This window comes from Diadema setosum, chromosome 20, assembly GCF_964275005.1.
Source record: "Diadema setosum chromosome 20, eeDiaSeto1, whole genome shotgun sequence".
Taxonomy (NCBI): domain Eukaryota; kingdom Metazoa; phylum Echinodermata; class Echinoidea; order Diadematoida; family Diadematidae; genus Diadema; species Diadema setosum.
In genome coordinates this window covers 23706942-23730742 of record NC_092704.1, presented here as the reverse complement: position 1 = coordinate 23730742, position 23801 = coordinate 23706942, and the positions used below count along the sequence as shown (strand labels likewise).

General features: G+C 38.2%; 1 protein-coding gene across 1 annotated transcript in view; it reads right to left on the bottom strand.

Moving 5' to 3' along the window:
• LOC140243518 (SWI/SNF-related matrix-associated actin-dependent regulator of chromatin subfamily A-like protein 1) overlaps positions 1 to 21244 on the bottom strand; it is a 30167-nt gene extending 8923 nt beyond the window's left edge. The window contains exons 1-15 of the mRNA XM_072323189.1: positions 21127 to 21244; positions 20548 to 20970; positions 18950 to 19066; positions 18616 to 18666; positions 16984 to 17167; positions 15750 to 15900; positions 15024 to 15185; positions 11604 to 11669; positions 10060 to 10200; positions 9336 to 9467; positions 8078 to 8158; positions 7414 to 7484; positions 6641 to 6740; positions 6165 to 6254; positions 5282 to 5374 (exon numbers count right to left, since the gene is read on the bottom strand). Coding sequence (XP_072179290.1) covers positions 5282 to 5374; positions 6165 to 6254; positions 6641 to 6740; positions 7414 to 7484; positions 8078 to 8158; positions 9336 to 9467; positions 10060 to 10200; positions 11604 to 11669; positions 15024 to 15185; positions 15750 to 15900; positions 16984 to 17167; positions 18616 to 18666; positions 18950 to 19066; positions 20548 to 20970; positions 21127 to 21244 — 1980 coding nt within the window. The remainder of the gene's footprint in view (positions 1 to 5281; positions 5375 to 6164; positions 6255 to 6640; positions 6741 to 7413; positions 7485 to 8077; positions 8159 to 9335; positions 9468 to 10059; positions 10201 to 11603; positions 11670 to 15023; positions 15186 to 15749; positions 15901 to 16983; positions 17168 to 18615; positions 18667 to 18949; positions 19067 to 20547; positions 20971 to 21126) is intronic.
• Between the last annotated feature and the right edge of the window lie 2557 nt (positions 21245 to 23801).

Genomic DNA, 23801 nt, shown 5'->3' with positions numbered 1-23801 from the left:
AAACATAAAAAATAGATATCTCAGACCTAATTGTTATAACAAAGCATCATATCCTCATATACCCAACCCAACCCTCTATGCCCAGACAATGTAAACCACCCCATGGACTTAATTGGAGCTTTAGAATATCCTTTGTCAACAGAGAGAGACATCCAAACCTTTGCAGTGCCGACTAAGATCTGCCATGGAACTGATTGGTATTAGCTCTGCATCATTGACAGCAGATCTCGTTTCCTATTCTCCTTCTTCTTCTTCTTCTTCTTCTTCTTCTTCTTCTTCTTCTTCTTCATTATACTATGTAATCTTGTAATATTCTGCCATGGAGCCTTTTCTTAATTGGTTAAAGAAGGTATCCAAAGAGCTATATGAAGCAAACTACAACAAACAAATGCAAAAACAAAAAGAGAGACATATGTATCTTTAATAACAGAGCTGAATATTGAGTATCTCTCTCCTGAAGTGTTTCAAAGAGATACCAGAGACAGTGGCCGAGAGTAGCCGCCACCTTTTTTGGGAGTAGGCCTACTTTGTGTTCTTGCAAATGATGCCTGACATTTTTGGTCATTTGCCCTTTTTGAAGAATGCAGCAATAGAGCCACAACTTCCTGCGGAGTGGATATTGTGGGGTTCTTGATGCAGAACATCATCGCTGAATTTGCCTGAGCTGTACTTTCTTACAGGGATTGCCATTGTAGTTTTGTTTTGTTTTGCTTTATTTTGTTTTTCAAGTGTGGCTGTAACACTGCTTGTTTTGCATATGATGGTCATTGCAGCTAAAGAGTGCATATCTTCTCTGGATCATTCCAAACTTCATGATGTTTCACCTGGGTGAATGGATCCCAGATGATGCATGCATATTCCAGGACAGTCTTGAGCGGTATGGAGTAGCAAAACACCTGAACTTTATGATACACGTATCTTCGTCTGGAGAGAGTCTTTGGTTGAAGTATAACCTTTTTAAGCTGCTGTGGCGATTTGATTCCAGCTGAGCCTCCTATTTGAACTCCAAAATATTTTGCACAATCCGCTTTCTCCATGGTTTGCCATGAATGCTTATCTATTCCCTGGGTAGGTCTCGGATGGCAATAGCTAGTTGCAATACACAGGATTGCTTCATGTGGAATGCATGTTGGGCCTCACAGTATGTCGAAGTTTTCAAGATGGTCCATGATGTCGCAGCTGTGGACTGTATGCTCCAGGACCATGAGTCATTCATCGCAGTCATACTGTAACAACCCACCAGCTTTACACTGGCCAATACAGGCCCACCAGCTGGAAACTATGCAAATATTGCCCATGAGCTTGACACTTAGGCAAACCAGTCCCATAATGAGTCCGACAAATGGGGGAAAAGATCTATGAGACTCACACTGAATAGATTAAACACTCTGTATATCAGTCTCGTGGGCCTTGTTTTCCTCGAGTGTCGAGATAATGGCCATATTTGCCTATATTTGCTAGTCTACATAACTAACCCAAACATAACAGTTGTATTTGAGGTCACTGCCATCACTCAAGAAACTTAAGCTTTATTTCTGAAGTAATTGACCTCTCACATTCCAGAGACCTGTTACTATAAACCAATGCTCTGTGGAATATGCATACATACTCTGATCAAAACATCAATGCGTGATTTGTACGTGATTAAGCATTTACGATTACACCAATGAAGCCAAACATCAATACAGGTCTACACATGTGACCTCAGTGACCTCTCATTGTCCTGAGAGGTCAAAGTTGGATATAATGCACAGGCTAATGACCAATGTTCCATGGAATGACAAGATTCTTCTATTATAGCATAAATGATTGTACATCGGGTATTACAAAGTTGACCATTGACTATACATAGAATATCAATATTCTGATATTTTGAGGTCATTGACCTGTCACCTTCCTCAGAGGTCAAAGGTAAGATTTGTAAGATTTGTAAGATTTTATTGACTCTATCGACCCCCTCTCGGGGTATGAGAGTACAAACATATTTACAATATATGAATACAAAAATATAAGTGATAATGTACATGTACGTGTGAAAATAACAGATATAAATAAATATGTTTACAAAACAAGGCGTAAAGGACGTTTAACTACTCTACCACTACGTGTACAAACATTCTCATCTACTTTACTTTCTACAAAAATACTGTCTTTCTTCTTTGGTATTGAAGAGAACTGAAACATAATAATTCTGACAAATTTGGCTAGTTTTTTCAAATGGCAAGCATTAATTGAATTGAATAATTTGGCCATATGTAATGCACTTGGTCTACTGGCCGTCAAGCTACTTGGTAAATACAATAATCTCTCTTTGTTGAAAAAGGGACAAACAAAAATATAATGAAATTCATCCCCTATATCATCGGATGAACAAATAGTACAATGCAATTCATCTGTCAGGCTTGCATCAAACCTGCCCTTATTAACGGGTAATCCATTAGATCTACATCTGAATTTACTTAATGTAATATAATCTTTCTTACACAAGACTTGTAAATACTTCTCTAACATCAAATTATCCTTAAACATTCTATAATTTGTACAGATTCTATTTGACCATGTTGCTGCTCTCCACTCTTGAATAAACATATCAAAAAGTCTAACTTTTGAGGTGTGTGAAATCCATGCAGCACTAAATCCACCCCCTTGTGCTAACCACACATTCCCTAGCCCTGCATAATAAAAAATATTTGCGATAGATAATAACCATTGTGATTTTGACGGGGAGTGTATGTCTCCTTGTAAATGCAGAAGAAATTTGAAAATTGTACATGAGTGTTTGGTTTCTTTTCCCCTGACTAATCTCAACCAGAATCCAATCATTCGACATTTAATATGGTTCAAAATTACTCCACGTCCAGTTTCACCATAAACCATACAATCAGGAGTACATTTGTTCACAAGCAAAATTTTTCTTAAGAATTTCCTATGGAAAATTTCAATTTGGTCTATGCACTCATAACCCCAGACTTCACAACCATAGAGTAAAACAGGTAAAACAAGATGATCAAATAGGTGGCACTGTGTGTCCACAGAGAGCTGTAACTTTTTAGCCTTGACCAACATGCTATAGAGTGCTTTTCTAGCTTGTATGACTTGTTTAGAAATTGCCTTTTTAAAACTACCATTATAATTGAATTTAACTCCATGGTACACAAAGTCATCTACAACCTTGAGTGGATCACCAGCATAAACGAATTCAGGAATTCTTCTAACCTTCCCACGGGAGAAAATAACAATTTTAGTCTTGCTTGCATTTACAGTCAAGCGCCATGTCTGACAATAACTATCTGCAGCATCAAGAGCTTTTTGCAACTCCTCCGGAGTTTCTGCTAAAATTATTGTGTCATCTGCATAAAGTAAACAAGAAAGATTTAAAGCTTTTTTGACATTATCAGAATCCAGGTGGTAAGAAATCTCACTTTCCAAATATTTAAGTCCACCATATGAATTTCTTATGTATTCTTGAAAATCATTCAGATAAATGGCAAATAAAAGCGGGGAAAGGTTTTCACCCTGTCGTACACCAATGTTACAAGTAAAAAACTCTGACATCTCCCCCCTAACCGCCACACATGATTTAGCACTTTCATAAATATTCTTAATGACAGTAAACAGTTTACCCCTAAGCCCCATCTTCAACATTTTGTACCATAAAGATGATCTATCAATTAGATCAAATGCTTTCTTGTAATCAATAAATGCACAGTATAAGCGTTTTTTATTTTGCAGATAAACATCAATTATAGTCTTCAAAACAAAAATATTATCAATTGTAGAATAATTAGAACGAAAGCCAGCCTGTTCTTCACCTAACATATTAGCTGCTTCGAAAAACTCTGAGATTCGATGATTCAAAATGGAAGTAAAAAGTTTTCCTAGACAACTGAGAAGAGTTATTCCTCTATAATTATCAGGATTTGTGTCTATACCCTTATTCTTAAAAATAGGAATGATAATCCCTATGCACCATTCAGTTGGAACAATACCACTGTCCAGTACCACATTAAAGAACTTTACCAACACATGAAGCATCTCTACGGGACAATTCTTAAGGAATTCATTTCTTATGAAATCTTTTCCACAAGCTTTTGAATTTTTAAGTTTCTTAATCATTAGTACCACTTCTTCCAAAGTGACTGGGGCATCCAAGGGACCATCTGCCTCAACAATTTCTGAAGTACCCATACTATCTTCCAGGCCTGTGGGCTGGTCCTCTTGGCTATTACCTAAATGACTAAAATGATTAACAAAATCCCCTAATGAAACATTTCCTGTTTTCTTTACTTTGCGTTCATTATTACTGTTGAGTAATTGCCAATATTCTTTCGGATTTGATGCCTGTAATGAACGGAGAGTTTCATTCAAATCTCTATGAAATGCCCTTCTTTTATGTCTTAATAAATTCTTATAAGGTAGAGACACGTGAGTAATTTCTCTTGCTCTGTGGAATAGGAAAACAATTCAATTGTAATACAAATGCATATAACATCTAAATCATGTTTGTCATCAACCAATTGCACCAAATATCAATGTTCTGACATTTTGAGGTCATTGGCCTCATCATAGGTCATCTGAGGTCATCAGAGGTCAAAGGTAGAAATCTGACTCGAAAGGCTCAGTGGAACATTGAGGCAATTCCTCTTACAAAAATTAGTTTTTAGTACATAATTATCGTGTTTCAGTTATGAGTGACGCATTAAAATATCAATTTTCTGACATTTTGAGGTCATTGACCTCTGAAGGTCATCAGAGGTCAAAGACAGAAACCTGTCAGGGCTCTGTGGAATATAAAGACAATTTCACTGTGACAAAAATTAAGTTTTAGTACATCATTACTGTGTTTTATCATTAACCAATGATGCAAAATATCAATTTTCTCACATTTTGAGGTCATTGACCTCTGGAGGTCATCAGAGGTCAAAGGTAGAAACCTGTCAGGGCTCTGTAGAACATAAAGACAATTTCACTATGACAAATATTAAGTTTTAGTACATCATTACTGTGTTTATCATTAACCAATGACGCAAAATATCAATTTTCTTAGATTTTGAGGTCATTGACCTCTAGAGGTCATCAGAGGTCAATTCAGACTTACCTCCCGATCTTAAAATTGATCTTATAGCATGTACTAACAATGGTGAAAGTTTCATGCTTTAGTCAAATTTTGCACAATTCTTCGGCTTATCTGCTCTACTATTCGTGGCGGAGGCATAAAAAAAGTTGCAAAAAATTGTGATGTACTGTAGTGTATGGAAGGTCTGCCAAAACACTGACTCACCCCTGGATTCCAGAAGAGCTCAGCAAAGAGGACGGTTGATGCTGATGTAAGAGTGATGCCAGCATTGCAAGCTGTGATGGAGAGGACTGCTACCTGCCATTCAAAAAAAAAATGATATGCACACATCACTCTGAATGTGTCATTCATTTCATGTTAAACAGATTTACACATTACCTCAACTTTCAATTATTACGATATTAAGGCCATAAATGCAATTTCAAAAGCTTGATTACTGGAAGGGCCTCAATCTGAAATGAGTTGAGTATAATGTGCTCAACAATTTGCTGGAAATCGTGTGGCTTTCTTTCTTCTTTTTGCTAGGTCCCAAATATACATATTCGCATATACTTTTTCCCTACATTTAGTAACTACTAGTATTATGGTAATTACGAAAGGGCTGTCATCACATCTACTGTAAAGTTAATACATCAAAAAGATTACATTGAAAAGGCAGCAGTGTTCCACTGGATCGTACAATTCAACACCTGTAGTGTGACCAGATTCTTGGAAGTCTCTAAAGGGTTGTAAAAACGGTAAATCAAGTTTTGCTGCAATTCATAAGGAAGTTTTGCTGCAATTCATAAGGTTGTTTTGATGTTGCAAAAAAATAATTATGCACACACAGGTGAGTTTCTAAAATATGAACATACTCCTCAATTTAATAAGTGACATGAGCATACGACAGGTACAGAAGTCTCCTGTACTTTTAAGAAGGCAGAGTGTACACAGTTCTCCCCCAGTCAATTAAAAGAGAAATATCTTGGAAATTCTGATCTTCTCTTGTAACATTCCAAAATTTGCACACACAAAAAATGTTCAGGAATGTTCTTGAAGAAAGACAGAATGCAAAAAGAAGATGACAAATCTTGTATGCAGGTCTTACCAAGTAGGAATCATTAGTCTGAAACTTGTCAACCAGCTCCTTCCGATGATGTGAGGTTGTTGATCCGTCTATTCTGATATACTTGATATTCTGATGAGGGGAAAGTCGTGCACACAAAAAGAAGTGAATGATCCAGAGTGCCTCTGTGCTTGTTACATCTAATAATTTTATTTTTCTTTTACTATAAAGTAATTACATTAAAGAATGATTTGAAATAAGAAGGCAGACTGCTTTTATCTTCATTTTTAAAACTGAGAGGAGGCATTAGGTGTTAACTGACTGACAGCCATATTTAGGAAGCATAAATTGTGCGGCTTGTGCCAAGATGCTCATTCCAATTCTAGATCAGGACAGAAGGAAACAACAAGGGATTGTTTGTACAATACCCTCTAACCATCTCTAATAACTTCACATCTTGCATCTCGATGGCACGTTTGAAGCAGATGATCCTGTCGTCATAGCAACACTACACTTACTTTCTTCTGGAGAGCTTCTGTCATTGCATCCAGGACTGCCTGGTGGTGAGCAAATACAAGGAATTTGTGTCCGCACTCCGCCAGGTCAATGATGTACTCCCTAATGGGGGCAATACCAGAGAAAAAAAAACCAAAACATCTTTTCACAGCAAAATATGTCCCATCTATCTCGCATGAAAAACAAAAAAACAAAAACAAAAACAACCCCAAAATGCTGTGTTATAGCAACTGCTCGGGCAAAGACCAATCATTTGTAATGACTCTTAACTGTTGCCTTGGTAGTAGCTACTATGAATAACTTTGATTTCATAGTTTTTTTTTCAATGCCACAGGTCTCTTTTCTTATTCATCAGATCCATTGCCATGAAATGCATATGTGTGTCCTGTGAATTAAAAACAAACATCAAAACACACTTGCTATTTTCAGACTACAGAAGTAGCGATTGTAAGACATTAAATACATGAACAAGTCTTAGAATAAGGCTATGGTTTCCATAACAAGATAAAGTCAAAATTAATGTGCCTGAGTCTATTACGTACATATAAAAAGAAATAAAATACAGTACATGGGTATTGCAGTTTTCAGAACTGAAACAAAAATCCTTGGCCATCCTAATGTTATGACTGTCCATATCCCACAGATGTTCCTTCCAAGAGAAACCGCACATGTCAAATGACATTGGATTGACTGATAAATAGTGAGTACATAAAAATCAGTGAAAAGATGGAAGAGTAGTAGACTTGTAACATCTCAAATCGACAGCTGTACCTACCTGAGCGCAGGAATTTTGGCCACACCAGTCTCACCGAAGTACTTCAGCAATGCGCCATGTTGGTCCGATTTCTGTTGTTGTAAAAGTATGATCAATGAAAAAGTGGAGACATGACATACACAAGCAAAAAGTGAGAATGACTACTGTACTGCTTTCATCACTGTAAACTGAACTGCAATATATATTGCAGGAATTAAATCTTGCAACAATGGAATTTCCAGTTTCTTTTTTCTCTTGTTTTGTGCTGCAATATTGTACTACATATTGTAGTACCAAAAAAAAAAAAAGTTAATTTCTATTTCAACAAAACTTTCTGCAGATGAAATTGAGGCAGTCATTGAGTCAGATGTCTTAATTCTGTCTCAAAATTATTTTTTACTCAGTCATGGTTAATCCATTGAGGACGGGCTGATTTTGCTGCAACACGCATTCCCCATAAACACCTGCCTGAGTATACTTGGGATCTTGTCCTCAATGGGTTAATACTACTATCATTCCCAGTAACAATAGTTCATCCTGTTTGAATATCACAAACATGAGATGATGCAGATCTCATTACTTTGGCATACAGTTGTACGACTTTCAGCCTATTCTTGTGCACTACGTATGGGCGTTAGAGATACTGTACATACACATCTTTCAAAAACTAGTTTATGATACTTACGCTCTTCTTCTTCTCCATCTCCTTGGCAGCACTCTTGAGTGACATACTGCCCGTCTTCACAACACCAGGGTCCATCATTATCTGTTGCATCAGCACACACAGAAAAAGTGGTTAATGTCCAGCACACTTTGTTTTTAACATAGTCTTGACTCGGATTCTTAATGCTGTCAAACACTTGCTAGCTGATTACCTCTGTATCTTGCATGAAAAATGGTTTCCCATGGTACCTAAAGTGTATGTTGTAACACTATTGGTCTCTTCAAGGACATCCTATCACCTTAACACCATTCACTTTTGTTAATGTGGTCTACAATGGTCAGTAGATATACTGAAATATGACATTTTAAAGAGAGAGATAAGGATTTAACATAAAAACCAAACACACCCCCAAAAAACAAACTAACAAACTGACTCATAGTAATGCTCTGTCTTAGCCACAAATATGTGTCGTAACTCGAATCTTGGGACTCTTGATCATGAAACAATCCTAAATTGGTGTGATGACCTAAATAGACATGTTATCAGTGTTCAACAAAAAAAATAATCATGAAAATAGAAATTCCTCAGAGCACAAATCAAACATATCTCATTGGACATATCACAAACATGACAGATATTATACGAGGAAGGAAAAACTTCCATCATAACGAAGCAATAAAAAAAAAGAAAATTTAAGCATAAACTATTATTCTCACCTATGACTATTTCAAACAAGTGGGAAAAAGATGAGGATGGGGACAACGTCAGTAACCCTGAATATATCCGGGTATTTAGTTTAACTTGTCAAGCTTTTTCATCAGTGCCCAGTATTCCATCCAAACTTGAATTAGTTATAGATTAGCAAGCCCACTCAGGTGGGGTCATGTGCCTCAGTCCATTAGGAAGGCTGTGGTGACGCAATAGGGATTACAGGGATTAGGTAATTCCAATTCGTCGACAATTAATTTTCAGACTTCTATGCAAATTGCTGAAGAAAGTGCTCCGGCATTAGTGGCAATCAGCAAGCAAAGCACAGAAAGGGTTAAAGAATTACTTTCAAAGCTTCAAGAACAAATTCTACGGGTAAAAACAATGTAGACAAGATTAACTTTGAATTGAATTGAATTGAATTGAACTGAACTGAATTGAATTGAATTGAACTGAACTGAATTGAATTGAACTGAACTGAATTGAACTGAATTGAACTGAACTGAATTGAACTGAACTGAATTGAAATGAATTGAATTGAGGGAGGGCATGATGACCCCATGGTACTTACCACCTGCCTCATCTTGGAAGGGAGCTGGGTGAGGACGTCCCTCTTGAGGCGTCTCACCATCACCTTCTCCTCCAGGAGCAACTGGAGCTCAGAGAGGTTGGAGGAGCCGGAGTAGTCCCAACCCCAGTGGTTCTGGAATGGGCGTGGTCAGGGTATTGGGGGGGGGGGGGGAGGGTTGTGAAAACATGCTGCAGATTATCACCTCATACAATGAAAGACAATGAAGTAGCCATTCTGGTACTGTTAATCCTGCAGTCTTGTGTATCAAAACTCATTGAAGGTGATAGTACAAGGGAACCTCATTACAACAAGCTGCTTAAGACTACTGAAATTTCCTCACTACATCAGGTATCTTGTTATATCAGGATTACAAATCAAAGAAAATTTTACAGCATTAGTGCTGATAATGAGAAGAAGAGCAGCAGAAAACTGGGGTCATTTGCATCACAACAAAGTTGGTTTGTATGCACTTTGCAATATACACACTGTATTTACCAGTATCTCAATCTCTATTTTGAAGTATATAAAAATTACCTATACAGCATAACAGTATTCAGACCATATCAGTTTGTGCGGGGTCATGCATTCAAGCAGAATGTGCCAAGTTGGCAAGCTGTTGACTGAATCAGGCATGCGAACGTGGCTCACAAAGAGGTTATGGCGCATGTAAAATACACATCACGCTGTAAACAGAGTGCTATTACAGAAGGAAACTAGCTCTGACCTGCTTGGCGTCACAGTATCTGACGGCAAACTCGTGGAAGGAGGGGAAGAGTTTGGGGTTGACGATGTTGACCTGGTTGAAGAGTTCAGCAGGCCGAGAGAGGGCCGGGGTACCAGATAGCAGGATGACCCTGTAAGCTGCCTGCTCAGATCAAAGCAGAGATAACTTTCCTTCAACAAGTGGTACATGAGAATGAAATAGATTTACATTTCTTCACCACGTGACTGAACTGCATTTGTCATATGATACCGTTTCATACACCATGGTATTTACAACATTCTATTGTCTACAATAATTTACAGTAATTTACTCAAGCATTCATGTCAATAAGTATTACATCATCAACACGAGGACATACATGTACTAATGCCATCTCAACATGTGCAACCCTCTGAATACATTTGAATTCTATCAGGGGCTGACATCTGCGTCAATCACATACCTGTATCACTATTCAGACCTGCAACATCTGTTCTCTGGATTTGGGAGTGGCAGATTAGATGTTATACAGGCATAATGTATTTGGCCTTCTGCAGTTCTGTCAGTGGGCAATAAGCCAGTTTTACTCAGGTTTTAACCCTAAAAAGGCCGGGGGGTTGAATCAACCCCCCCCCCTCGACATTTTTCGTGACTATTCTGCCGCGCGAATTTTTTTGACAGTGCCGTTCGCTGACTTTTTACTTTCAAGTCTCCCGCATCTTTTGACACCATTTTTGTGAAAATCGTGCATACAGTTACAGTGTATGACGCTGCACGACCTTTTATACACGCCTGTCAGACTGAAAATGGCTCAAAAACGTGATTTTGTGTATAAAGTCTATGCAAATGGAGTTTTCTCACCTTATTCATGAAGATATGATTATTTTCACTTTCATAGGCTGAATTCAATTAATTTTAGAATAATTATGCTTGAAAAAGGTTCTGTCATAAATTTTGTGGAAAAAAAATGATGAAACAAAAGGTCGAAAAAACAGGGAAATACATAAGAAATTCATAAAACAATAAAATACATAAGAAATTAAGTTTGATACCAGATTTTTTTTCAAGAACATTGTAAGAATGCTACAAAGAATGTTATCACCAAAAATTAGAATTTTAGGAGCTTTACTTTCTGATTTAGAGCAAAATGTATGATTTTATGCATATATTAGCATAATAATATAATAGTATAATGAAAATTTCCATTTCTTTTTGTATAGTGTGGTAGATTACACCACAGGTAATGCAAGTGCCAATTTTCATGGCGATCGCACGATCGACGGCCGAGATCTCAGGGGGGGTTGAATCAACCCCCCCCCCCCCCCCAAAAAAAAAAAAAAAAAAAACACCCAAAACACCCAAAAAAGCCCGGCCTGGTTAGGGTAAGAGAAAATGTATTTTTGTCACTAATCAGATGGTAAGTAATGCATATATTTAATTAATCAATATCAGTTATTGAGGCATCATCAAATTCAGGAGGTAAAAGTAAGCAGGAGCAAAGCTTCTATACAAGTGCCTTATCACAACATGACAACATTTACTATTCAAAGTGAATTTTAACTTACTTTGAGGAGAGGGAGAGCTGCTTTTGTTCTTGCTGTCTTGTAGTTTTTGAGAAAATGAGATTCATCCTGTAAGAGAAAATGTACACACACACAAACAAATGGAAAAGGCTGACATTACCGCCAAATCTATGCACGACTGAAGTTTGCTGCTCATCGTTGATTCACAGCTATAGTGATATGAAGAGTTTGTGCTTTCATTCTAATTGAGCTGATGAATGAAGTAGTCTTAAACCTTCTCTACACCTGACACTTTCTGACAATTTGCTTTTTAAAGAACACATTAAAGTCCCTGAACACATAATTTGCTTTATCAGTCTGATATAATTTCTGGAAAAAGAAAATCACTTAAAACATGCTGTTCTCTTCATGATTTACATACTTTGCACTTATAAGGACTACATTCTAACTTGTGAACCTTATGTTACGACCAAAATCACTCTGAGAATGATCGCACAAAAGAAACAATCACCTGATATTCAGGCGGTTTATTAACAGTGATATTGTGGGTACAGACTCGTAATCGGTTTTCACATCAGTACAATAATGATCAATAGAAACAATTATAAATCGGTAGTGGAATCACTTACACGTAGTACAGCCAAATTTGAAAGCAAGTAATCCTTTGACAGTGTCCAGATACGATGTTCGATGCACAGATGAATGATCCGCGATGCACCGATGAATGATACCTCAGACGTAAATCCAGAGGCGGAGGTTGTGATAATCCTCGGTATTAATCTGGGGTCAAGCGCGCCGGAACACTTCTGGTTTTGGGGGGGCAAAATCTCAACGGGGGCACATTATGTGACGATGTGAGATCCTCGGCGCGGGAGCGAAGCGAGCGGGGGGGGGGGGGGGGGGGGGGGGGGGGCTGGAAAGGGGGATACCTCCCCCCCCTTGTAGGGAGGTTTTGTAAAACAGGGTATAAAAGTCGCGTTTATAGACCATTTAAAAGCAAATTTCTAAGGAATTAAACATAGTGAAAAATAATCAGTGCGAAGGGCTATGATTATTACGTACGGGAGTACATAATAATGTGATGGTGTGAGATCCTCGGCGAGGGAGCGAAGCGACCGAGCGCGGGGAGTGTGTGGGAGGGGGGATACCCCCTCCCACGGTAGGGACTTTTTGTAAAAACAGAGCATAAAAGTCGCGTTTACAGAGAATTTAAAGCAAATTTCTAGGGAATTAACATATTGAAAAAATCAGTTGGAAGGACTACGATCATAACATACGGGAGTACATTAATACTGTGATGGTGCGAGATCCTCGTCGAGGGAGCGAAGCGACCGATCGGCCCGGGGGGAGGGTGTGGGAGGGGGGACACCCCCTCCCACGGTAGGGACTTTTTGTAAAAACAGAGTATAAAAGTCGCGTTTATAGAACATTTAAAAGCAAATTTCTAGGGAATTAACATATTGAAAAAAAAAACAGTTGGAAGGACTATGATCTTAAAATACGGGGGTATATTATGTGATGGTGTGAGATCCTCGTCGAGGGAGCGAAGCGACCGAGCGGGGGAGGGTGTGGGAGGGGGATACCCCCTCCCACGGTAGGGACTTTTTGTAAAAACAGAGTATAAAAGTCGCTTTTATACAGCATTTTAAATTAAATTTCTGAGGCATTAAACCCAGTAAAAGAAATCACTGCGAAGGACTATGATAATAACTTATGAAGACTTTTCATTTTACTATAAGTACGGGCAGAACGAGCGAGCTACTTTCACTTTGCAATTTATCTGAAATGTACTCATTAAAAGCTTAAAAATGATCGCATCGTTCGAACAATAAAAAAATATTCTTATACTGCTAGAAAGCAAAGAAAAAATGAAAAATGTACTAAAGGTATGTTTCAGCGGGCACACTCGAGGACACGAGGCTATACACTAAATTTACTTATAAGTTACTATTAGTGTATAGATACAATAATGTTTGTTGTTAGTGTATTACATTTTCAGTTACGAAATTACAACATTTAGACAAGAAATATGCCTTTATTGTTCATTTTGGTCTTTAAATCAGTGATTAATTATTTGTTACAGGGGGCACTTTGGGGGGGCAAAAACTCGTTTTGCCCCCCCAACATTTTGTTTGGGGGGGCAAGTGCCACCCCTGCCCCCCCGCTTCCGGCGCCCTTGTCTGGGGTAAAAATCCAGGATATACGTCCACAGCGAAACGTGCAGAATCCACAGGAAACGGGCAGAATCCAAATGTTATGACGACCACGTCCAGTTGATGCGTTGAATGATGATTCGCTTTATAATGTCCAGCAAGGAATCCAGCCCGTCACAGCTTTGCCGTAATAATGTCCGTTGACATTAAAATATGGAGTCTCTCTCCAATGTAGGCAAATTAATTCTCTGCAGGCAAAATGTCTCCCAGGCCTTATCTCCACAAACACAGTTTGTATAGCAGGTCAGCAGGTAACACAGGACTGACTATAACAAGTCGCTTCAGAGCCAGAAGTGACGTAACTCTCAGAGCAGAGGTGTTGGGTACTCTGCCTACCTCAGAATTTCTCCGACTTATATACTATCCATTCACCCCTTTCTAGTACATTCTGTAATTTTCTCCAACCTGGGGCCACATACCTGAACATACTAGCAAGTCCAAGTTCCAGGAATCCTGGATGACTCACTGCCTAACTATGTGCATAACATCATTGCCAAAATTAACTACCAATCACATTGGGCTACACGGACAGTGCCTCACTCATCCAAATATGTAAGCACTTCCCAGAATTTTCTGGAATGGGTGAAATCATTCTAGATTGAGTGAGCTATAATGTATTTCCTGTCACATGCATACATGTACTGTACATTTTATACCACGTAGAAAATTCTCCACTGATCTGGTCAGCCTGTATGTACTATATCTATATCATATAGAATGTTCTCCATTAATCTGGTCACCCTGTGTACATACAATGTACACATTAAAACAACCATGCATACAGCCTTGATACATGTACATGTACATAACTACTTGTGTGTACATTTGTGACACTTACAGGGCAATGCCACACCATGTTCAAGGTGGCCTTGATAGACTAAAGTTGGAAAAACAGAATGGTAGAGGTTTCATCAAGATAGCCACAATTACTTTTTGTTTTTTGGTTTTTTTTTGGGGGGGGGGGGAGGAAGCAGTTGCAAATTATCAATGAAAATCACAATTTCTAGGATAAGTTGTGTACAAACAAGTTGGAAAGCTCTAAGGTGATGACATCGCAGCCTTTCCTAACTTGCACATACCTGTCAAGAGCAATAATTTCAAAAGCCTCTTACTTAATTTCACATTCAAATTTGATAAAACTTGAATCATTCTGTTTGTCTGAATTTTATTCCAGCTATCCGACTCAAACTTATACATAATGTGAAATTGCTTTATTGATTAATTGCTTGGCTTTCACGATTTGTCCTACCATGATGACGACTTTGAAGCGTTTGGCCAGCAGCGCCTTCGTCTGCCGGGACATGATGTCGTAACTGATGATGTTGATTAGTCCGCATGCCACGTCCTCTTTCCCAGAGGTGACCACGTTGATTTCATGCTCCTCCAGTGATGGAATCCATTTAAGAAATGCCTGGAAAACAACACAAAAACTAAACCTGACTACAGTGAAACTTCTTAACTAATTATGAACGAGCTCACTTACAATGTGACATTACTAACTAAGTACATTCAGTGGTCCTGATTTTCCATTAGTGTATTTAGCTGGTCTCTGTTTCAGTACGTTTATGAGGAACCGCTTACAACAAGGGAAAATTGGTGATTTACAAGTCATACAAGTCATACCAGTTATACAAGTAACATGGTCTCCCTGTATTGGGGAAGGTGTTCAGCACAGGGTGTGCTAAAATGACAACAGTCTACGATTTTCAAATGGTAAAAATTTCCCTGAAAGACAGACAGACTTGCTGCTTTAAATTAATGTGGCTCTTCCACTCGGGATTGAAAAAAAATTCTGCTTTTCTGCTTCGCTGCATGCAAACAAGTTGCATTTAGCAACATGACCCAAGTTAGTTGGAGCTCCCCATCTATAATAACTAATAAGTATTATCCCTATTTAGTGTCTGTATTTTTTACAATAGCATGTTCTTCAGGACATTATTATTGATATATTGGTTTAATAACTTGTGAAGCTCACCTCTGCCCATGAGTATCTCATAGATGAGGGAGTAACCACCAACATGGGCCATTCTGTGCGGTAGTGGCACGCCACACAGATGGCTTGAATTGTCTTCCCTAGACCCATCTCATCGGCGATGAGGGCACGACCATTGCGATGGATGGCAAAGCTGGGGAAGTAAAGATTTTATCCATTTTAGGACTATATAGATGACATTTGTAGAGAAAACATGTAACATGTACAGTTCTCAATGGTAATTAGACAATAAAATGACACCTGCATACTTGAATTAGTGTTGAATAAAATACAACAGACTAATTGCATCAATCAGTTCTCCAATTACATCAATTGATGACTATACATTTAAATTAAGTATCAGTTGACAGCACACAATGTTAGCGAGCACTAAATTCTTGATGTAGTACATTGTAATTCATTTCAATCAATTATCTGCTGAGCTTACTTGCTCAATGTAGAAAACATGACAAGTATAGAAGTTTGAAATGGAATCCATTCTGTTCAATCAAATTAAGCACTAGGAACCCCCCCCAAAAAAAAAAACCAACAACAACAAACAAACAAACAAACATTTCTAACCAAAAATATACCCAAGCATCTATGACCTACATCAAAATGACAAGTAATACAAGATGGCAAGCTGAAGTTTCTAGTTTCTTTTTCATGAACTACACTGTAATGTATCGGTACAGTTCATGCATATGTTTTGGTATGACAAGTGTATTTTTCAATACACAATACACAAACTTAACTACCCAAGGTTTAAACCCGTCCTCCTACTACTGGGTAGTCATGTTTCCTTGAACTCAACATATTATGTACTCAATTCCATCAGCAATATTCATTCAAAAAAACAGCAACACTGCAGAAGCACCAGAAAAAACAAAAAACAAAAACAAAAGTGTACTCAAATTCTTCAATCCCTTTAGCAACACGAATAATAGATTAATATACCAAGCAGTCATCACAATGGGAAAATTTAGCTTTCCACTGCAAACTGAAAGAATATATTGCACGACTATCTGCTGTAAAAAACAGAAACATACACGGCATGAAACTTTCACGAATTGGAGCCGACAGCCTTTTTTGCATGAAACTTTCACAAATTACAATTGATATGCATTGTGCAGACAAACACTTTTGCCTGCATTCTACTTTCTCAAATCCTGCCTCCTCGCAAAATTCACAAAAATTTTTGGTTTTACAGTTTTATACCATAGACATAAGGACTCACTCTACTCCTTTCCTCTGGAACGGCATAAGGGCTTGTACCAGCTTCAGGTCCACCAAGTCCAGACTGGCCTCAGGGACTTCCAGGCTGGTGGTCTGACCCCGCAGCTGGCTGCGGAATGCCAGGCACACTGAGGTGGACAGTGGCTTGACCTCAACCTCCCCCTTTAACACCTTGACAGCTTCCACTGAAAAAAACAAAAAACAAGAAAAAAAAATTGAGAGAGCTTACAGGTAAAATTGATTGTCTTGTCGTTGAAAAGAATTGAGCTTGGTGCTAAGGCTACTACATTGTAATACTTAGTACATGTAGCCAAGTTCTTACAGGAACTCACCCAGGGGAGAATATCGTAAAAGCAGAAATTTTCACGGTGCTGAAATTTTTGTGCATTTTGCGCAATCAGACACTAGCGCGAAAATAAAAGCACATGAAGATTTTTGTTCGCTATATGTTCCAGTAGTTGATGTCTTGATTCTGTGGAAATAAAAACACACGAAACTCTTCTTACCCGGCCGAGTGAGAAAAATTAGTCGCGCAAAAATATCCACTTTTACAGTAATCCAACAGTCCTCCTTGATACCTGCACGCATTGAACTGTGAATATTAGTAATCTGAAGCTTACGCATCTTAACAGGCAAGAAAAAATGTGAATACACACATCAGCCCCTCTTTTTGCACACCATCGCAGAAAGGAAAGGCAGCACAAGGTAATAACCAATTTCATTAGAAGTCTCGTTATAGGAATACATACAATGTAACATCTGATCAATAATCATCATGTAATATTTCACATTACTGAAGTGTAAATACTCTCTATTAAAGCTATTAACCTGTTAAAGGACAAGTTCACCTTCATTAACATAAGGATTGAGAGAATGCAGCAATGTTAGTAGAACACATCAGTGAAAGTTTGAGGAAAATTGGACAATCGATGCAAAAGTTATGAATTTTCAAAATTTTTGTGTCAGAACCGCTGGATGAGGAGACTACTAAGGCTCGTGATGTCATATGAGTACAACAGTATAAAGAAAATATAAAGAAAATTCAACATATTTTCACTTTTTTCGCATAATAAAAGAGCAAATGACTTGCCTCTTTCTAAAGGCAATGGGAATAATATTACCCATAACATATGTCAGTGACAAGTCAAGGGAATGTGCACTTTTTTCAAAAGATGAAATTTTGTGAAATTCCCTTTATATTTTCCTTATATTGTTGTATGCATGTGACATCATACACTGCAGTAGTCTTCTCATCCAGCGATGACTGCATAAAAACTTCAAAAATTCATAACTTTTGAAAGGATTGTCCGATTTTCCTCAAACTTTCAATGATGTGTTCTACTAATATTGCTACATTCTCTCAATCCTTATGTTAATGAAGGTGAACTTGTCCTTTAAATGTTAATTGAAAGTGTCAGAGGAAGTAATGGGGGGGGGGGGTATAGGCATCAGTTCTTGAGGTGTAAGCACACAGATTTATTTAGTTAACATCTCCCCCATCCTACTTTGAAGCCATATGTATTAGCTGAAATTTGATACTGGGAAGGAATGCAAAAAATGGTTGTCACAGTCATATCAAGAAGACATTAATGTAACAAACAAATACTGGCTTTGGTAATTCCAGCAGACTTACTCAGCTCATCATATTCAGCCAGGGAAAAGGACCACTTCTTGGTGTTCGCATCTAAAGACAGGATGAACCACAGATAAAGAAGAGATGAGAAAAGTTCACCAGTACTATCATCACATTTATTTCACACTTAAAATATTCTTGTCTAAATCAAGACCCCCAGACATGAATACCACAATGCTCAATATTGTATACCTTTCAATTTCTCTACCACGTTAAGAGCACTGAATGTTGTACATAACAAGAGGGTGGTAACCAACATGGTGATTGCTGCCTACTAAACAAACTATTTACATGCTTTCTGACAAAATGAGATGTGAAAGATAGTACAACTCACCGTAGCTCTTGCTGCTCAATGACTTGAAGATTTCAATCAGTTTAGCGTGGTAGCCAATATCTACCATGAACCTTGATCTCGAAACCAGAACACATGTTCCTGATGTACCTGGTGTTCCTGATGTCAGACCTGGAAAACAGAGACACTGCATTACATTACTAGTTGTCCACAGCAGACATCTGTTGGGACAACAATAAGGCAAAAAAAAAAAAAAAATTGTTGCATTGGCGTAACATGAGATTTTCAAATAGGGTCGGTCGGGCGGATTTTTTTTTTTTTTTTTTTTTTGCTACCTGCATTTTACGTGTAAAACTCGTGCTCAGCTCGGTAAACAGTTACAACTGCTGCACCGAATGTGCTGTGTTCATCTATTCTACAAATCATTTATGAGGCCGATATTACTGGAATTATACCCCTTCACAGAATTTAAAGATGTTGAAATCCCTATCCTGAATGTTTTCACTTCATATTTTACTATTTTGACTTAGATAAGATAGATGCAAATTGACCCATATGTACGATCTTTTCATCGCACACGGCGATCTCTATTACAGTCCCACATATACAGATTCGTGTAAGTTCTCCACACAAGAAACCTACGGCAAAACTGTGCACAATACATCGCAGTCTGAATGCTACGTATACACTGAATAAATCTTGTTAGAGTACGTGTCCGTGTTGGAAACAGATGATGTACTGATCAAGGAAGGCTTATGCGAGGCGCTAGATCTCTCCCTCGTACATCCGATATTCCCAGAGCCGTTTCCACTTCCGGGTTTGTGCGATCGCGATCGCAATCAACAAGATATTTGATATCGATAGCAAAAAAAATAATAAAAAAACATGGGGTCGGCGGAATTTTTAGGGTCGGGCGGGTTACGCCAATGCAACAATTTTTTTTTTTTTGCCTAACAAGAGCACATAGCATGCAAAGTGCTCAGTCCATGATGGATAAAGCATTTGCAGCAGATTATTTGGTCTCGTTTACCAAAATTGTCTGGCCAACTTGATAAGATTGATGCCTTTAAAACCTTTTAGCGGAATATGGAAATCATTTGGCATGCTTTTTCACACACAAAACTACAATACAGTATTGGCTTTATACACAGTCTTTTGGCAAAAATAGAAATGAGAGGGAAGATGGCCTGTTGTTAGGTTACAAAGTGACATTATGAATGAGAAAACTTTCCTGCAACTTCTTTGTGCTGGGCTACTTTTCATGAAATCAATTTGTCTATGATTTTCTACCATATTTTGAGTTACAACAGCATTCTGTTTATATATCAACCTTCCCTTTCTCCTCCAGTTTCCCTAAGTCTATTACACATGGAATGGTTTCGGGGATTATTGGCTTTTCTTTGTGTTCTTATCATCCTACCTTTGAACACATTTAAACTAAACCTTGCCATGAAAATATCCATAACAACACAGATAAAACTGATTTCGGGGATTATTGGCTTTTCTTTGTGTTCTTATCATCCTACCTTTGAACACATTTAAACTAAACCTTGCCATGAAAATATCCATAACAACACAGATAAAACTGATGATCTCGGAGTAAAAGCACAGTGGAAAAATTTCATGCAATATTGATTTACCTCCAGGTTTTACAACAGTGTTTGTTCCTTGGCCTCTCTGATTCACACTACTTCCACCTCTGCCCTTATTCCATCCAGAGTTCCTGCTATTTGCGGCATTATTAGCCACTGATTTGGTAGTCCCGCTTTTGCTGCCAGTGCTGGAATAAAATTGAGTTATACTCCTTTGTCCATATGGTTGCCCTCCACTACTTGACGGACATGCCAGGCCATTTTGGGATGCAGATCTTGACTGAACCCCCGCCTGTCCGATGTTTCCTGCAGTTGGAGCACTTGCTGATGTGGAGACAGACTGAGCGTGAGTTGGTCTACCGGAATCTGATGGCTTTATTGCATTGGTGCTGGCATCTTTGGATGCCGAGTCACTGGCAAAGGAGTTACTGATACAGGATGGCCTCCAGAGTCTGCTACTGTTAGTCTTACCTGTACCATTATCAACTTTTTTCCAAGATGATGATGACGAGGTGGAAGAGCAAGCGGTTGACCATTTGATAGTCGAACTCGATGAAGGCAATGAAGTGGGCCCAGAGTTTGTCTGAGCAGTTGATTCTCCTGGACCCTTGTTCATGCTGGTCCTGCTGTTTTGATTGCCCGATTGCTGCTGTGCAAGCCTGGCTGCTCTCTTCTCCATGGCTCTCTTGCGATTTTCCTCCATACGTCGCTTCTGATCTTCTGTGAGTCCTCCTGCAGTTGCCATGGTGATCACTACTTGAAAAAGTTTCTTTCAGCTCCTGAAATTCAGTGAGACAAGATATCATACAGAGAGAGAGAAAAAAAATGGGTGTGATGGCAGCTATCTTAGTTTGAACAGCACTGAACAGTCACAAAGACAGAAGCCCAATAACAAGATCATTGTATAGATTCTACTAAAGGTGTAAAGGTACACTTGTAATCAGTAGGGGCGCTGGTCCGAGAATGTGGATCGTCCGCACAAACGAGGGTATCTCCGTAAACGCGGACAAATCGCGTCCGCGAAAATCATGATCGGTAGCTTTTTCGCGGACGATTGTTTTCCTCGGGGCTTTGCGGGCTTAGGGGTACCGAACCGCACGTTCTAGATGCGATAAACGGATTCCTCGTGTACAAATACCCCTAGTTCACCGTCTACTTTTGTGGGTCGTCCGTCTTCCCGTGGATTTATCGCGCGAAATGTGAAAGTCGCTGTGCTGTCAATGGCAATACACGCATCATGGAGCATCACACCTACGAAGTCACCAATGCACTTTGCAGTGGAATTATGGCAAATTTGAACGGTATGAATATTTCTAATAGATAAAATATTAATTCTAATTATTGTTAATTAATATTCCGATTTCCGATTGCCTGGTTTGGCGACTGTATGCCGGTACCTAAAATCCCGATGTGAACACATCGTTGTGTTGAATATGTCCGACTGCCCGTGCGTGGCAGCTGCGTTCATGCCAACGCTAGTTTCCCATGTATCGTATAATGTATGCATGCACATGGGCATTTAAATGATCACAAATAAAACGGAAAGTGCTTTAATATTCAAGGAACGGTTGAATAAAACTAACAAAACTTTAAGCAAAAAACAAAACAAAACAAAAAACAAACAAGAAAAATAAACATAATTATTTTGAAACAGTGGAAACGAAATTATCAAAGCTACTTCTTTCGATCACATCTAAATGATATTCCCATTTTTAAAATCCCAATAATGATTTATGAAATAAACTTGAAAATGGCTCCCGTAAGCGAGTACTGTAGCAATTTTAAAGACTGGTCTCACTACAGTTACAGAGTATCCAGTGCTCATAGTTTTAACAAAACTGTGTTTGATTTATTCCCGTGAATCATTTTATCTATGAGGGTGAGCTCTCACCTGTAGGTCCGGTAGCACGCCCGTCATCGTGGAGTCAAGTGAGGGGAGAGGCCAGTATTATTATAGGGTAAGAAAAGTTACCAGAACTTCTCACATGATGGTCCACACGCATGCTTCATTAATTGGTCGGTGAATGATATCACATTTGTTTTTATTGGTTATTGCATCATAAGCAGGAACAGGTTATATGTACTTCTTTAGAAGTGTTATATGTGTGCCACTAAATTCTGTTTGAATCTAGATGTGGGCATTTCCACAGTAAATGGGTAGTTTTAGGTTGGAAAAACATGAAAAATTAAAATTGTCTTCAGAGTATCCATATTTCAGAGTTTGGTTGCCTAATACCTATATTAAATATTTTTAAGTAGGAAAAGATAACTTTGTATTCAAATAGAGCTTGAGTGGGTATGTAAGTAAGACATGTGTAATAGGTATGGGGCGAACGCGTGTAACACATAGAGTAGGACAGAAATATTGGAATGATGGATTCCTCATACAAAGAATACAAATATTGATTTGAAATCATCTGACACTATTTATTGTACTGATACATTATGATAAGAACAATTTAGGTTGTCCATATTTGTGAAAACATTCATTATTTGTGTCATTTTGAAGTGTGCATTCATGATTAATGCCAGAAAATTTGTGCATCATATCCGAAAGGCGAGATCGTGTTTGTACTAAGTTCCTCCATAATCGGGCGAACTGTTGTCATATTCATATCTGTGTGGGTGCATGTGTGTGTGAGGAAAAAAAGCCAAAGCTTCATTGCAATAGAGTTTCTTGAAATTCCAAAGTACATGATATGACATGTATCACTGCATTAGTGGTGAATGCATGTAACACAAGAGTAGGACAGAAACTTGAACTTTACAGAGTTTTTTGATTTCCAAGGTTAACAATACACTCCCGTTCTCCAGTATATTGTGTAGTTCATTTTAAACCACAATGTGCAGTATATACAAAGGCTGAAATATCAAAATACAGTATGCAAAGGAGCATTTTGCTGTTGTCATTGATGGGTCAGCAGTTATCATTTCGTGTTCATTACACCTTGATATTCCTAGATACACGTATGTAAATCAAGTGGATTTTATTTGCCTGTCCAAATTTAAGACTTTTTTTTTTTTTTACTGATACAAAAATACATGTGTATTGATACAGTTTATAGGGACTAAACTAGAATTTCAGTCATCACATCCCAAACTCAGTCAACACACAGGCTCTGGAAACAAGAATCAAAACTTGCATTGTTCATTTTTCTATTGCATTTAATGTCCATCAGCCACAGTTAGAAACATAAAGCAGTTAATGTACCAATAACTGATTTCAATGTGAGAAGAAACTGTTATTTGATAGTGCAACAGTTAAGTCTGTTCATTTCAATTTACATTCATTCGAAAATGAA